Genomic DNA, 17577 nt, shown 5'->3' with positions numbered 1-17577 from the left:
AACAGTAACTGACATTTATTTTATCAATTCAATTCATTGTGGTGAATACACATACACGCAAAAGCTTCAGGGAGAGAACTTGTTTCAAATGGGTCCTTTTCACTGAGAACAATTTTGAGAAATCACCATCATCAGTTCTTGTTATAATGCTTATAAGCATTCAAATCCTAATTTACCCGTAAAAACATTTGGCTTGGAGTAAAATCCTGGTTTCTTGGGTACAGACAACTGTACAATGTAACAGATCCTAGATATATTTCAAGATAAGTGCTTCTATTCTTGATATACTCAAAGAAATGAGGACGTTAAAAACTTGAGTTCCTCAGAAGGAAAGGATCAAGGGAATTTGAAGCACTCAGAAGAACATGGCACTCACACATGATGAATAGCATCACACTCTCCTCTAGTAGAGGGATAATGGACTATTTGGTCCAGCTTCTCTACACCTTTACTAAGCCCATAAATGCATAAATAATAATAGCTTTAAACAAATTGAGCACTTTTGGTTTTGTTTCTTCTTTTCCCCTTTCTTATTTACCCCACGCACCACACAAACGCTCAAGCTGACAAAAAAAATGAAGTACTTCATTAAGTCTGTACAGGATAGTAGGGAAAAAACAGCAAAACTTCTCTCTCTCTCTCCTTGTACCCACACAATGGGCATATAACAATACAGCACAGAGAACACATCTGGAACAAGTATTTTATTCCATCTCTAGACAGCCTTCTACCAGACTTCAAATGCATTCTTCAATGCATTACCCGAATATTTACATTTTGGAGAAACATACCATCTGTAACATAGTTCTGACTTCATAAAAGCATTTTTAAAAAAGCTCTTGTAAGAATGACAAACCAAGATAGTGTAATCTCACAGGATTAAGAGGAAGCAAGGGATTTGATGTGTTTCTTTTTCTGTTTTGTTTCGGCTGATTCTCTTGACGTTTGAGGGTTTTTTGCAGTGTGTGTGTGTGTGTGTGTGTGTGTGTGTGTGTGTGTGTGTGTGTGTGTGTGTGTGTGTTTAGTCACCCACAAAAATTCTTCAAGTACAAAATGGGCATTTGACTCCTGAGGAGAACAGGTTGGACTACATGTATCCCATGTTGCTTTTTGTTTCCCATCTTTTTTTAGCTTCAAACCTGAAAAATATAAAACAACATGAGGACTCACATACATAAATACATTGGGTATTTAACCCTATTATTTTTAGCAGTAATGATGAAAAAAATCAAAACTTGTTTTTAATAATGTAATGAAAATGAAGGCAATTTTTACAATACAACAAATACATTAATCCTGGTTAAGTGCCCTTAGGTCTCACACACTGCTCAGGAAAAGAAAAACCAACAACAAGGTTAAACAAATGAGAGCAACATGAGCCTATTTCAGGCAAGGAAACATTTAAATGATACTGCACTGCATACACTGAGTGCCACTGTAATGACAAATGTTTAATTCCATACTCAAATGACTTACCCCCAAGCAAGCTTCTTTTTCTTTCGAGCTTCTTGGGCAGCCTCTGCTTCTTGTTTGGCTTTCACAAAGTTGCGGCAAGCAGCAGCTTTGGCAATTTTCACACCAAGCTAAGACATAAAAGGGAACAAAGGAAAACTGAATAGAAGCAAATGGCTCATGTGAAATGTAAGCCTCACAAATTACTTGGTCTGGTATTGTTTCTCAAAAGTCAATAAATATTGAAATATCTTTCCAATATTAAGCTGATGTTATACGGTAAGATTGGATGGGAAAGAATGTCTCTTGAGAAACATATAAAGTAGTGGGATCCTGTGGCAAGCAATCCTTTTCACGTAGTTCCTTCATTTTGAAGGACAAAAGCAAAGGGCAATAGCTGCACTTCTCCCACTACACTCTTGTAGTTTTGTTTTTTCTTCTAAAAAAAATACAGACAGACATACACTCCCTCCCTCTCTCTTTCAAACAGTCAGCCTGTAACCTCAACCATGCTGAAACACCATCAGGTCCCACCAATAGGAAGAACTTCCAGTTTGAAACTGTTTGGATGAACTGCTACTACAACTCATTCTCCAGTAGCACCTGCAGTCATGCTTCAGTCAGTCTGTTGGGAAAGTAAATGAAGCTATGTCCTTACAGTGCACCTGGCATTTAATCTTCACATTACCAGCTTCCAAATTTTGGGTGCCATAATATGCATGCCTTCCAAACGAGGTCTTACTGGCTGTGGGTCAGTGATACTTTACTTTCACAATTGTCATTGGATGAATAAGTTTAAAGTTGACACTAGTGCATATCAAGAGGGAGAAGAAGAGGAGAAGAGGTGGAAGAAGGTACCACAAACTATTATCAAATTATTGTCCTTAATCAGCACTCACAATTTGTTCACTGTTGTCAGATTTTGTGATTGCTATCATGACTTGACATTATTTGCAACTAAGCTATGAAAGAATTTGGGGTCAGAAGTTACCATTTTTCTCCAATAAAAACAATTTAGCCAGAACTACTACAAGCTGTGACGTGGACAAGCAGGCTTTTCTTCTATCCAGTCCAAAACCTACAAATAAGATGTAACATGACATTCTGCATTGCCCCAAAAAGTCATGGGATCATTAAAAGAAAAAAAACATAGGAGATCTAACCAAAAGAATACTCCTGAACACTGGCTAGAGGTCCATTATTGAAGTGTATTTCCATGAACAATCTGCTGCATCTGTACAGGCAATTATTTACTCTGAAAACCAGTTTACCCAAATAAGATGGGAGGCTCAACTTAAGACAGTAGGATGCACTGGTATATATTCTACCTTCCTCCCATTTAACACCTTCCCTGAAGGTAGGCTGATACCCAGATTTGAAAAAGAAGAAAAGCCTTCTCACTCATCACTACACGTTATTTACCTTAAGGTTCTTTCAGTATTTATGAATAAAAAAAACAACCCAATCTTTCTAAAGAAGAGAATCTGCACATATATCAGGCACTTAACATCAGCTTGTGCACCACAATAGGCTCTGAGCAGTGGTAAGCATATGATTCCCCCCCCCCCCCCCCCAAGGAACTGTACAAAATTACTAGCACTAAACGATTTTTGAATCTAGTTTTTGCAAAGGCTTGTTATAAGGGCATAAATATGTACCTGTGAAATCACCCTGATGCACAAGATGCGACAAGACATTTCCAAACTTTTCTATTAGGTATACATCTGTATTTTTTTAATGAGCATTAACAATATTTTATATAAATCATAACATATTGTCAACATCTGAACTGCCGAATCTCATTTGAAAGGCTACCAAACAACATTTTTTTTTTCCACACTGTCAATTAATTTTTAGGCAGAGTTATTCAGATACTCGTATTATAAATATGCTTATGGAAAGTCACCTAAAATATTAATGAAAAAAATACTAAGAACAGAACAATTATTCTCTATATTTCGAGCTATCCTGATACCTTACATCCATCAGAATCATGCCATCATTATTTTTGAATTGCATTTTATATCCTAATATGCTTAAAAAAAAAAAATCAGCTCATAATATGTGATAATTGTTTCTCCCTACAAATAACATTCTAGGAATCTATAGAACACTTACACACACAGGCATACACTACTAAGGTCTATATGAGTGCAAGAGGGGAAAAAAAAAAACCACAAAAAACATTGATCTGTCTTTCCTGGAAGACAGAATGAGTTCTTCCATCTTTGAAAAGTACAGAAAAATGGGATAATAAGATCCTCTGTAGAGTATGTGGAAGTAAAAGCAGAAATGTTTTGCAGTGTTAATGTTATCATTTCTAGGCTACATAGAGAGAAATTTGCAAGACGTAAAAAACAAATGTGTTGAATATAAACACACACAAACACTGCAGTCAGATTAAATGTCTTTTGCTCCTACCCACACCCACACATGCATCTAACACCACCCCTCCCAAGAGAAATCCATGAAAGCTTGGTCAATGGGTTTTACATTAAAAAAAAATTCAGGTCATCAGATAACTCAATAAAATACATTGTTAAAAGAAGTAAGAAAGCATGAATAAAAAATATATACAACAATTTCTTGTGTAGTAGAAGTATCAGCATTTTCCATATAGAACATCCAATATTTTGCTGCATTTTAATTAAGGTGTCTAAACATTATCACAAAGAACTGCAAATTGGTCAGAGCACGCAGTAAGGAAAATTAAGCTCTAAAGGCTTTTTATCACCATATTTCAGGAACCAAGGGTGTAAAATGTTCTAATTTGGGATATATTAAAAGCCATAAAAGGTCTTTCAAAAAGATTAATGGTACTTTGCTTGGATTTAAGATAAGGGCTTTAGCTGGTTGGAAAAGCAGGGCCCTGGCTAGACCCTTGAGGCATTCATCTTTACAGCCACTTGGAAGATTTGTAAAAGCGTCTGCATAACCTCCAGCAAACGCGCTGCGACATTTTTTTTATTTTTTCTTCTCTTTTTTTTTTAAATTCCTTTCAATTTTACAGGTTTAAACTCTGTAAACCACATCGGATAGTAAAGCTGATACAGTGGGTCACCCCGTAACAAAGCATGTATGTATTTAAGACAAACTCAATAAACAACTTAGCTTCCAAGAGGTCAGAGACCCTTCCACTTGGAAGTTTACCAATAACCATGGCAAGTACCTCACTGTAGATGCTTCATGCAGCATAAGGGAAAAATTCCTCGTCCATTATTTTGCATGATATTTCTACTCATCTGAAAGCGTTACCTCGTAACAAATTCCTGAAGCTTTGCTTCTTCCTAAACAAATGCCTTCAAAAACAGCAATTACCAAACTTTCACTTTTTACGGAATAACAGGTCTCTATGAAAAAAATATTTATGCCATTCTCTTTTGTTCTTTAATTAAATGAAAACAGATGTTTTCTGAAGTAAAGCGGAACCATTACTGGAGTACTTAAAGTGTTAAGGTCTTTAATTTTTATATCAGTTTGGTCTACAATTCCTGATTGTCTTTACTCAAGCTCAACATTAATGTCAAGCAAGTTACCTAGGAGACGAAAGAGATCAAAGAGACAAAAAACCCTCAAATGTCTGATTAATCAAGCCTGCAAACAGCTTATTTCTTTTAGCCTGCATGCAAGTATGAAAATGAGATTCTGGGAGCCGTACATTGTGCAGATTTGTTCATTCTTATCAGAACAAAGCCAGCGGCAGCTTATTTCATGGATCATTGGCACTGTCATCAGTGCTACACAGAACGGGTGACAGCTCCTCATTTTGAGGCTTGAACAAAATTAGCAAAAAGTCGGCACAAATTAGCCTCTCATCTTTTTAGTAATATGACATTATTCATTTACTTTTTATCCAATTTTTAATTTTTTCCTTGTCAGCTATCCCTTTCTAGTGTTTCTTGCACAGCATCATAAAACACTTTTAAAACAAGCGAAGAAATGGATGAAGTTGAAATAGTTCAGGCAGAAGAGTAAACATTTGTATTAAGTTGCACCAGCATCTGCTACAACTTCCAGAGAACATCCTTGAAAAACATCAGGGCATTTAACACTCGGGTACTGCACAGTAAGCACATTTCATTACATCACACTGTGCAACGTAAATGCGGAGTGGTACAGGCATGAGACAACAGCTTCCAGAATTGCTCCCCAAATACTTAGGTATAATATACAAAGTGCTAAACCAGCAGAGGCTTTAAGAAAGCATCTATATTCAAACAGGTCCTGAAATATCCTATGATCACAGGAGTGAAGCCAAACAGCCTTTTAATACAGTGTTACAGTTTCTCATCAAATATGAATCTAGTTATTTCAGGCTTGCCTTTAGCAATGATTTTCTCCTTTTATGTTATGGAATGTTATCCATTGCTGACGTATATAAAATATATAAAGCAAACAAGAATACAGAGTGGATTTTGCAGTGAAAATTGTCCCCTTTCAATGATGTACTCAGCTCCCACTGTAAAATACTTTGTAATACCTTTGTTGTATTTTTATGCCGTGTATTACAACACCAAATTATGTTTGGGTGGCACAGTAATGGAGCAAGGACAGAAAACTGCTGTAACATTAAGCTCTTCTCTAGAATTAAACATTTAAATGCCAGCAACTTCTTCCATTCATGAGAAAACACAGCAATAAAAAATTAACTATAAGCTGTTAGATGCTTTACACAGCCCCCTTATAAGAAAGGCAGTTTTAAAAAAAGAACTGTAGTACTGTTTTCAGCAATTTCTTTATCTCTGTTCTTCTAAGTAAGAAAGCTTATTAACAAGCTTTGAACTTAAAATCACATTTACAATAATGTGCCATCAACAGTTTTATAAGCTAATTAGAAAAAAAGATTAATTAATGACTGGCTGCTAATAAAATGGCAATCATGAAGAAAGAAACCAAGGGTGCTAAGCTTCAACTACCACCAATTAAGAGCTAATTACAAACAAATTATATATGTGTTTTGCTGTGGGCTTTAATTTACTAAAATGGTTTTAATTAAAAGAGAAAACATGCTGATTAATTGAACTGCAGAAAAAATCTACAGTATAAACTGTGCTTTGTCTGTCTCTTTAATTAGACTTGTAACATCTGAAATCTTTTTTAAGGTTTGTTAAGGAAAAGATATACATAATTAAGGGAGCATAAGAATGTAATTCTAGGTGATAACCCTGCCATGTTCCAAAGGTTAAAAGAAAACAACCTCAATGAGGAGTGATATTTGGAAGCATCACTGGTAAGTGTTAGAAAGAAAATCCTTCACAGATTAGAAATAAATTCTTCCTTCTCCCCACCCCGAGTCCTTCAATGGGCAAAACTTCCAAGGTAATTGGTGCTTAGTTACATTTGGCTAAAATTGCATCAATCTCTTAGGTACCTAAAAGCGTCACAATAAAGTGAGTTTTGCACAGAATTTAGAAATGAAGCTCTATTAAACCTAAGGAAGAGCAGTCAGTTCAAGGCACTACAACCTATCTGACATTGTCATGTATGACCTACCCACATTCACAAGACAAAACACAGCTAAGAGAAGGGTTCTCAGTTGTTAAAATGTACAGCCTTGCTCACATCCTTCCCATTATAAATGATACAGCTAGAAGTTTCTTACATACAACACTAACTTGAACGCTACAAAATGGTAAAAATTGATGCAACACAAACTTCGATGACAACAAGAAGACCAATAATTCTGCAAAATGAAAAGGATATCCCAGTGAGCAGATAATTAATTTGGTCCGTTATGATGTAGATCTTTCATTTAAGCCTGATTATAGCACCATCATTTCCTTGTAAATCAGAGCTTTTAAAAAAAAACCTCACCAAAACGCCAGAAGCCACGAAGCTAAGCACACACAAACAGTGCTGTCAAAAAGCCTGCACTATTTAGAGACTGACAACTATTTCAGTAGTTTGATGTACTAAATTACAAAATATTTCTAAACTTCCATTTTGACAGGTAAATCTAACATGGTCTTACTGTGTTCAAGTTACAGTCCCCAGGCTAATGTGCTCTTAGACAACGTGGCACCTCCTTACCAGGCAGTAACAAGAAAACCCACTAGCCAGACACAACGTTTGAGATTTAGACAGATCAGTGCTTAGAATATTACAGCCATAAGAAGTCTACATTCAAAATCGTTTCAGGAAGAAAAAGTACTAAGAAAAATTCTTTCTCTGGGAAACGAAAAAAGAAGCCTGCAAAATATTTACAGGCTGACAAGTTGAGGATGTAGGGGAAAATTTTTTGGAGTTATTTCACTGAACTATGAAAAGACCTTTCAAAGTATCTCTCTAAACTGAAATCAGTTTACAGTAAAGTGAAGGTGGCAGACATTTCTACACACAGTCTTTACTCAAATGGATACTCACCTCCAACCACACAGTCGCAGTGCTCTCACTACTCAACATTCATGCCACAAAAAATCCAGGCAGAGCCACACAGACAGTAACAACAACTGAAGTACAAATCAAGGTGTTACACTAATAATGTCTTTTTTAAAAGTGTCAGTTCCTTACTAAATGCAGACCCAACTACCTTAGTACCTGCTTCCATTCAATCTCAATCTTCCTAGAAAATCATCATTGTAATTCAGTTAAACATCCTCAAACTTGCCCCTCACTAAAAAATTCATTCTAGGACTCCTATATTAATATTAGCATTTATCTCGACATCTACTAAATTAAACAATTCATAATTAAATGCAGTGCTCAAACTATAGCTTTAGATACGCCATTCCACACTGAGAATGCAGAACTTTAAAATACGAGCAGTTGCCAATGCTGAATACTCAAGATACTTATAACAAAAACAGCAACTGGATTACAATAGTGAACCTTAGCTTCTCACATTGTGCCACCATACTATACTGACTTACTAGTTATTTAATACTAATAGTAACCTGGTACAGGCTTTAGAACACTCTTGCACTACACTGAAAATCCACAGTGAATAGCAATTAAGCACTGTGACACACCTGTACTATGCAAACACAAACAAAAATTCATCAAACAAAAGGAGTGCTGATCTCCCACACTATGATCGCACAGCAGCATTGAGATGCTCAAGCTACACTGGGTTCTAGAAGCAGTCCAGCTGAAGAAGCAGACAGTTACTGATGGACCACATTATTCTGCACAGCACAATCCAGACATGCACATGTTATTTCAGGAAGGATATCACAAATTATGCAATCAAGAATTTTGGGATAACCGTAACTCCCTGGTGAAGCTGAACCTCCCCATAAGACATGCTGCAGGGACAACAGGAGACAAGGGGTAACACTTCGTAGTGAGATTAGCCAAGACATTAGGTGTACAATTCATTAATTGAAATGTAATTGCCAGAACAGGGGTAACACATTTTTAGCAACAGTCTCAAAAGCTACATGCAAATCCACGTGCAATCACAAAGTCTCACGCACAAGGTACCTAAGTTGTGTCTACCATAGTCAAAAACTTTGAACTCTACTAGATTTTCTCATTTTGTTTCCAAAAAAAAAAAATCAGCATTTGTGTGTCTTTGCCAAGCAGAAGAAAGCAACAACTAACATACAGCCCAGAGCCTCATTTACAGCAACATTTTTCTTAAAGAGCCTGCAACAAGTACCACATGGAAGCCAAAACATCCAAAACCTTGAAGCAGTATCATTTAGGTGTTAAGGATATGCATTTCAGTGATTCACTCACAGCTGCTAGATTATGCATATTGGCCACATCATCACTGATTTTAAGGAAATCTGATTTTAGAAAACCTCACCGTGTCATAACGATAGCATACTGACAGAATCACTTTAGCATTCCTTTGCTTTTTAGGACATATTTCTACTGCCCATTCTCAGTCATCTGTTTATTTTTGGCTTCATTTTTCTAAATACTGAAGCTGCCCTATCAGTTTCACAGGCTTATAAATGTTATACATCAAAAATTAGTTTCACTTATTAAGGCAGAAAACGGCTTTAAGAACTCTGGGATCTGTGCCTCAAAGCAAAAGCTTTATCAGCAGGTTCCAGTCACTGCTTCTTGCAAAAGAAAATGGTGCCGATTAAAACCCCATACACCTGATTTCAAAAAGGAACACCTACCCATTGAATGCTTCTCACATGGCTACAAGGGGAGCTGTACCCCCTGCACCCCAAACAGAAGGCAGCTACTTCTCACACACAGTCCTGCAACATTGCTCAAGAAATATTAAAGCTATACATAAAAAGATGAGGTTGAGATAACAGAACAATAATTCATCCACTTATTTTTCCAGACTTCAGAAGTGTCGCACTTCAATACGTGCCTAACTTGTTCACCATGCTGCTTTTGGAATTTGGAAGTTAAGAGACAAATAACCCCATACTCTAAAAATTAACTCAGCTCTTACAGGTATCACATAAAATGCGTGTTAAAAACGAGCTTCAAATTGCAAAGAGCGGGGGAAAGTTGTGATTGAATCGCTACTACACAACATGAAAGCAGTGCTTTATTTATTCGACTTCTGCACAAAGTAGCACTGCTTTCAGCCAGCCTCTCCTAAAACTAAATCCTTTGCTACAGCTCTTCACTGAATCAGAATTAGTCACTGCAAGAAGGACATTTTCAGAGTAAGAAGTACTTTAAATGATTGAAAGAAAAAAAAATAAATGCAAGCTGTTAAGATCACAAAGTAAAATAAAATTTTGCAGCAGGTTACTTAGCAAATCCTTGAAACACCAGAGAAATCTATAGTGAATTCACTGCATTTCTGCCTTCACAGAATTCCTCATGAGATCAAGACAGAGTCATTTGAGTTTCCCTTCTTTACGTAGTACACTATTTATTCAGATAAACTCACTTAACCAAAACCAAATCAAGGCTGTGAATACTAATAATACTTCAAGCATTTTGTTTTCAGAATTACAACATGCTAATATTTGAAAGTCAACAATTTGGAGCTAATGTTCCACAAATATTATATTGCTGTATACCTGTGATATGCTAGATGTGGCAATCCCATGGTTACCAAAATCAGATAACAGTTTATCATAAATATTACAAAGCCTTAAAACTTCTTACACTAATTTGTATTTATAGTCAAACAACTTGCAGTAGAACCTTAGTATGTTTTATTGATTATAATACCCTAACCATTTTAGATGGAATAATGACATTTGTGAAGGAGAAGCTTTGGACTGTTTTTAATTCCATACACAAAAGGTAACAGAACAGTATCACTATGAAAGTTGGCTGGACTTAAACGGAACGTTAGGCTACATTTCTGTCATTGTCAGAAGCTGTTACCCTTGAGCAGTGAGGTTCTGTGATCACAAGTGGAAAAAGGCTGTCTAGTGACAAGAAACTGCACTGAGTGTAGGAATTTCTAATGAATACATAAGAACATACACTGAGGAAGTTGGATTTACCTTACCATACTTATGGAACATAAAGAACTGCATTTCCATAAAGAACTGTATTTACTGTCCCAAAAATCATCTAGTTTAAGCTGTCGCAATATCACATTCTATGCCATTAAAACAAACTCAAACCTGGTGATTTTACATTACAGCTTTGCTTAAAATTTTGTACTTAAAATATGCTAAATATTTGTATGAGAATGGGAAGCATTCAGAATGTTCTGGATTCTTTTTCCTTTAAATGCCTTTTATATCTTTGAATACCTCTGAATTTTCTGGTACATGCAGTGAACAGAAAATTCTCATTTCATCTGAAGTTATTTGAGCACACAAGACAGATGAAAGAAAGCAAAGCCCTTGTTGAAATTATATAAATCAGATGAGTTTTTCTAAGGCTAGTTCTTACACTCACCTAAAAAAGCATTATATTTAGGTTTCTCTGCTCAGCTTCAAAACTATTCTATTTCCACCTTAATTTTTCTTCTTTTGCACTTTCTCCCCATGCCTGCATTCCCATAGGCACAACAGCCTATGTGGATTTCAGTGAAGTACTGCTATTGCTACTACTCCACCCACCATGCATGCACCAACTGAACCATTTCTCATAATGAACTAAACTTCCATATGTGATAGAGATAAGTGATAGATTCCCTAGCATTTCCTCAGCACTACATACAAGTTTGAAAGACCAGACTGTTGTAGCAAACAGCTACAAATAGACAAACAGACAAAAATACAAAAAAACCCTCAGTTACTAGTGACTGACTCAGTTACTAGTGACTGAGCCAGTATCCAGTTCTCAAGGTGAGGTTACTTGGGAACATTCGTGGCTGAATTTCAATTCAAGAAATTACAAAAAAACAACACAGATGTCCAAAACTACTTTTTTTCCTAAAAGCTTTTGTTAATCGACCACTTACCTCACGAGTTGCTAATCTATCACTCAGCTCCTCAGCTTTATCAATGTCACCTTCAGCCACAGACTTCTCGATGCTAAGTTCAAGGCCAGACTAGAAAGAAGAAAGCAAATATCTTTAGGATAAATAAATAGAGAAATAATAAATATAAAGGGAGCTTCTCCTTTTAAAAACATTATTTTAACAGAGAAGTCTTCATTTTAAGACGCTGTATAAACCTGTAATTTCTATGTAACATAAATCACTTTGTCTATGGATTGTAATGGACAGTATAATTAAGAATTCACTGAAAGACTGCCTGAGCACAAATCATTGCATTAGTTCCACCTTATGTGCAGGATAATACTGTAGGTTAAAAAAAATTACACGGACTAGTTTATGCCTGTCACAATAAAATTCATCTGAAGATCTGGCTTATCTCTTCCATCCCTGGAGCCTTCTAAACAAAATGTGAAGTATATGTGTCAGGTAACACGAAGAATGGCAATTACCACTGTATCGTTACAGTTCTATGATCTTATCTTTACCCAAAAACTGAGCTCTGGCACAGTGCCACTCCACTACACTAATAAATTCAGAATTATCATTATCCTGTGGAAAACAATGAAATCAGTTCAAAACTGAGCCTTTATGATCAACATAACTCACTTAATGACATTTACAAATAATTTAACAATAAAACATTTAATGGAAATTACAGTTGGAAGTTTCTGAAAGGATCCAGAAGTATTTGCATAGCAGTTGGCACTGGCTTCAGAATTTCACAAAAAACTCATTCATTAATCACAAGAGACATTTTACAGCCTCACTGGATTTAAGCATAAGCAATGCTGAAGAAAACAATCCAGTTGGTTTCATAATAAATACTTTTTTTTTTAAATAGAAAAGCAAACAATTATTGAGAAACAGAACACTTAATTATTCAGAGGAAAGTTAATAGAGTGCACAACTGAAAAGCCAACTGTTAGATGCCTTTTCTGGAATTAATGAGACATGTTCCACTAGCAATTAAATCACAACTTAAATAGAGAACAGCTGCATGTTAACACTTTGGGCTTCATTCCAGATCTATACTGAGCTATTAAATGACAAGTTAATGTCCACCAAACATCAGAACTCAGAATTGATCAATATGAGTGTCAATGAAGAAGTTTAAGCAAATGAAAAACAAAGTTCGAGATAAAGGATGCCAACTAAATATCTGATGTCTTAAAATTAACGGGTCTACTACAGAAAACCTGCAGAACAAGTTCATTATATTTCGAGTTCCTGACTCACCTATCATGTTCTGTCTGCTATTTCAAATATGACTAGTTATAAAGCAACAGTTATCAATTAAAGTTTTACTAAATTTACAACACATTTATGGTAGATTCGACCCTCTAATTCAAAAAGCCACTGCTTTCAGTGGACTGACTTGGCACACTCTGATGTTAAAACACAATAAAAGGTCACTGAAATCAACCCCATCAAATCTTTTGTCTCTCATAGAACACAAAATCAAGAAAGGAAATAGGCACGAATATCATCTAGAAAGAAAGCACAGAAATCTTGCAAGCCAAGTACAACTTACGTGATACCTAAAATAAATTCATTTAAAAATATGCACAAAATTATTCTCCCTCAGAGTGACATGATCATAGGCTTACTTTTGAATAGATTGAATTTTACTCTTATCTCAGTTAACGGTGACTTCTTTTACTATTAAGAAAAATGACATAGCTTTTGTAACAACAATCACCTTTTGTGGAGCTCTGCTATCCACAGGTGATTCAAATCTATCATTGATTCCAAAGTATTGTGTAAGCTCTTTCCAATGGTCTTCATTGGCCAACTGCTGACTACTAAAAAACGAAAAATAAAACTCATTAATATAACCATTTGTTTCCCACAACTTGTAACGTTCCTTTCAAAACTAAAACAACTTCTTCTGTTTGGCAGAAGTGTTCTTTTCACCTGACATTTCTTAATGCAAGTCATTCCTTTTCATCTGTTCCCACAATGCCATAATTGCATATAAGCTTTTAACGCTGTATGACAAGCACCATTAGGAATAATAATAAATTAATTTTACATTGCATTAAGTAATACAATTCTATTGTTTTTAAATCAAGCAATAAGCTATCAAGAAATCACTGGAAGTCAGTTCAGACTGCATAACACCACCAAACAACTTCTTAATCTGACTTAACTTAATGTGACAATGTTCAAAGCCAGTACTCAGCTACACTTTTTACAAGTTTTGCTTGATATGAAAAACAGACTTCAGATAATCACATTGACATGGTTATACCTCTTAGTCACTTTGTTTTTGTTCTTTTCCAGTCTTTCTAGAAAAGAAAAAGAAATCCAGCATTACACAGTGATACCCTATTGCATCCAATAAAGTTAACAGATCACTAATAGAGCACATTCCCATTGAAAGACTGTCACGAGAGCATCTATACTAAGTGATCAAGGGGATTTAAACTACTCTGCTGTGAGGCTTTTCATATGGAGAACCTCCTACAATATCTGTCAAGAAGCTCTAATCAGGGCAGACAAAATAATGCATGAAATAACGTACTGAAAACACGCCCACCCATTTTAAGTCAGTACTGACCGAATAAATTCTGCCTCCTCTTTAAAAAGAAGAGGAATCTTTCACTTGAAAGTTCCAAGTAGCAATTTACAGTCTAGTCCTAGAAGGGATGTGTAGCAACTATAAAATCTTATATAATAGAAAATACCTACTCAGGCTTTCAATTATTAGTCAAAGCTTAAAGTGCACTTCCAATGAACTCAATACTAATTTTATTCAGAGAAAATAAGGTCTGGAAAAAACACAACACCTTTTCTGCGTCGCTTTCTTTTTCGGCCTTTGATTTCCTGATTTGCTTGCATTTTCATTTCACGGTTTTTCTTCTGAAGCTCCAAAAACTTCTACAAGATTAAAAAAAAGCAAGGATCAATATTCTTTAATTCTCTGTATTTTGAGAAATATTGCCCTAGTAACTCACAGTTGCTTCCTGTATCTGTTACATTCAGACTTAAGAACGGAGAGCATCCAACCCTGATGGAGTTAAAATGGCATTGGCTCTAACATTTTATCACCTGTATCACTGACTTTCTGCCCTCCCTAAGTCCCAGATGGATTCAAAACATAGTTTCCTCATGGAGCACGATGCTGAATATACTTATGTTGGTTGTGCACTCTTGAGCTATACGATGGCTAGCTATTTCACAGACTTTAGAGTCCAAGATTACTGACAGCATATTCCTTGCACATTAGGCTATCTACACAGCTGGACAGAGGAGAGCAACAAATTCCTGCAAGTTCTCATTTTGATTCAAAAACCTGGAACATAGACTGCTCTGACTATATTTCATCTTTCTAGTTTTTACATGCAAAAAGAAAAATAAAGAGAGGTTCTAAACAACTATGAGTTTGAAAACCTGCACCTAAACCCTACGCAACACAGAAAGGTACAGCTCTACTTCACAGGCACAAATGATTAACATGCTAAGCTACAAGCCCTAACTCACACAAAAAGCAGTTATGAGGAAGCTGAGAACCCATATAACACCACAAACACAAGTATTTGTGCAAATGCACAGTTACCCAAACATTTCCTTGCTGTGCTTTTAATCAGTGCTACACAAAAAAGTTAATGCAAGGTTTTCCTCCTATCTAAATTCATGTTCACCCTAATTGAAGTAATCTAAGGTATGTTACAGTGACAACACTGATCACATTTTGTTTTGTATTGGTATACCTAAAATATCCAAATTTGAGTTAATTTAAAAAATAGCTCTTCATGTATGCTCTGGATATTTGGAGCCATGGTACGATACCCACATTCCACGTATTTAAAGGAATTCCAGCAGGGCATGTTTCAGATGCATCTTCTCCATCTGCCACGGATATCGCAACTGATTTAGCAATAGAATTACTTTCAGGTCCACTCTCCTGCAATGCAGGAAGCTGAACTCTTTCTGTGTCCTCTTTCGTATCTTCCTCTTTCAAACAGGAGATACATGACTCCTCTCCATCCTCAGAGCTCAAGTCAACATCACTTTCATTCAGTCCGGGAGGTAATAGACCGCTCCACATCTTCCTCTTCACGCAAGGCCAAGGCACTGGAGTCACTGCACAGACACAGGAGTCATGTGAGCACACCTGTTCCGAGACAAAATCATAGTTGGCCCAAACAGAGTCAGAAATACCAGAACATAATAACAGAAATATTTCTTCGGAGGTGCTTCATTTACACAAACTCTTTATAAAGCTGCTAGTATTTGTAACTTCAGAGAGGAGTTAAGAAGAGAACTTACTTAAGAACACAGATTAAAGATAGCATGCCTTTTTTCCCTTCCTTACTCCTTACGGTTTTCTCACGTCGGGTTGATGGTTGCTTCCCAGCTTTAAGGACGACACATCAGTAACGCCTCTCCGGGGCAGCGGAGGAACACACGCAGCCCTACTACGGCACCGCTAAGCGGGCAGGGCCGAATCTCGAAAGCAAAAGGACGGAGAGAAGAGCCCGCCCCGGAATGAAGCAGAAAGGAACGCAGCGCTGCTCCAGAACAGAGACAGAAAGACTCGAATAAAAACAGACACTCCACAAAACAACCAGGACCCGAACAACCACGAGCTCAGCTCCAGCTGCAGCAGCGCTCCGTGTTTACCTGGCCGCCATCTTGGCACTTCTGGAATACCCCGCCCGCTGATTGGACGCTGACCCACAGCCAATCAGCGAGTGCTTTGCTGCCCCATGCCCGGCCTCCGTGAGCTCCATGACAGCAGGGCAGGGCGTGCAGTGGGGCAGCGTCGTGCAATGCAATGGGGCCGCGCTGAGGTGATGTGGTAACCTCACTGCAGCCGGGACAGCTCCAGATTGTTGTCGTGTCCCCAAGCGTGCAATTGAGGTGTGCACCTCAGAATAACAGCTGTGCTCTCGAGAGAAAGACAAGTCACATTCTGTATTCCTAGCTGTAATAGGGGATTATGGAAGGTATTCAAAGCTAAACTCTGTAATTTGTACAGTTGCCAAATGTTTGGCATGGGACAGTGAGTAGGGTCTGCAACCTTACTCTTCATGGAAGAGAATATCTTTTTTACATCGCCTGAATTGTCTCATACTAATGTGGTAGATGGAAAGCCTGAAGTGAGCTTGTTCCAGCAAAGCTTGAATTTCCCTTTTTTGCACCAAGAATGTGGAAAAGATGCTTCTGTGTTTGGAAACCAGTCACTATGAACTGATTAACACCACACGAAGGGTCTCCAAGGCAAACACTAACTCTCTGGAGGGCATCCAGCAAAGTACATAACTCATTTGGAAGTTTCTCTTCTTTGTCCTCTGTGTATTTAGGTGAGACATGAAACAGATGCCTAGTAGGGGCCTAACTGTGATTCAGCATGAAACCTCACATGCAGAGGGTGACAGAAAAGGTGGTACACAGAGATGGCTAGAAAAAAATGAAAGGGTATGATGAACATGATCATTGGCACTGAAATGTGTCTGAAAGAGAGGACAGCTTGCAGCTGACAGGTTGAAAACTAGAACACAGCCTTCTGCCCTCTGAGAAAGAAATTGCCAGCACCAAGATGCGGTCTACTTGTGGACAAACATTCAGATGTGAGGGGAATGAGAATTGGGTATGAGTTCCAATGTAATGAGAGATAAAGGCAGACAGTAAGAACTGTGTCTTCTAGTAGGATCACCTTGGATCATCAAGGTGAGTAGGATCCTATGTGGTCATCTTCTGGGACTGGTTGTGCATGGAAAGAAAGACAAACACCTTTCTGATAGATGTAAAACAGATCTGATTCATTTCCTTTCTCTGCTATGATATTA

The 17577-nt window shown here is 37.0% G+C and overlaps 1 protein-coding gene across 3 annotated transcripts; it reads right to left on the bottom strand.

Annotated features, from left to right (window-relative positions):
• Positions 1-1004: 1004 nt before the first annotated feature.
• Positions 1005-16436, bottom strand: FAM204A (family with sequence similarity 204 member A). Of its 3 annotated transcripts, none has more exons than XM_065746137.1 (8): positions 16409-16436; positions 15579-15899; positions 14572-14662; positions 14034-14070; positions 13482-13584; positions 11744-11833; positions 1477-1583; positions 1005-1139 (listed from the first exon to the last, which is right to left on the bottom strand). In XM_065746137.1, the coding sequence occupies exons 2-8, from the start codon at positions 15831-15833 to the stop codon at positions 1088-1090; spliced, it is 735 nt and encodes a 244-aa protein (XP_065602209.1). In that variant the 5' UTR covers positions 15834-15899; positions 16409-16436; the 3' UTR covers positions 1005-1087. The 3 variants fall into 3 exon arrangements, with proteins under 3 accessions (XP_065602209.1, XP_065602208.1, XP_065602207.1); XM_065746136.1 differs by lacking the exon at positions 16409-16436 and adding an exon at positions 16108-16274; XM_065746135.1 differs by lacking the exon at positions 16409-16436 and adding an exon at positions 16055-16067.
• Positions 16437-17577: the final 1141 nt, after the last annotated feature.

Source organism: Cyrtonyx montezumae, unplaced genomic scaffold (genome assembly GCF_038088225.1).
Source record: "Cyrtonyx montezumae isolate F1298 unplaced genomic scaffold, pur_monq_1.0 scaffold_4, whole genome shotgun sequence".
NCBI classification, from domain to species: domain Eukaryota; kingdom Metazoa; phylum Chordata; class Aves; order Galliformes; family Odontophoridae; genus Cyrtonyx; species Cyrtonyx montezumae.
Note: the sequence above shows the minus strand (reverse complement) of the source record. Positions and strands in the feature narration are given on the sequence as shown.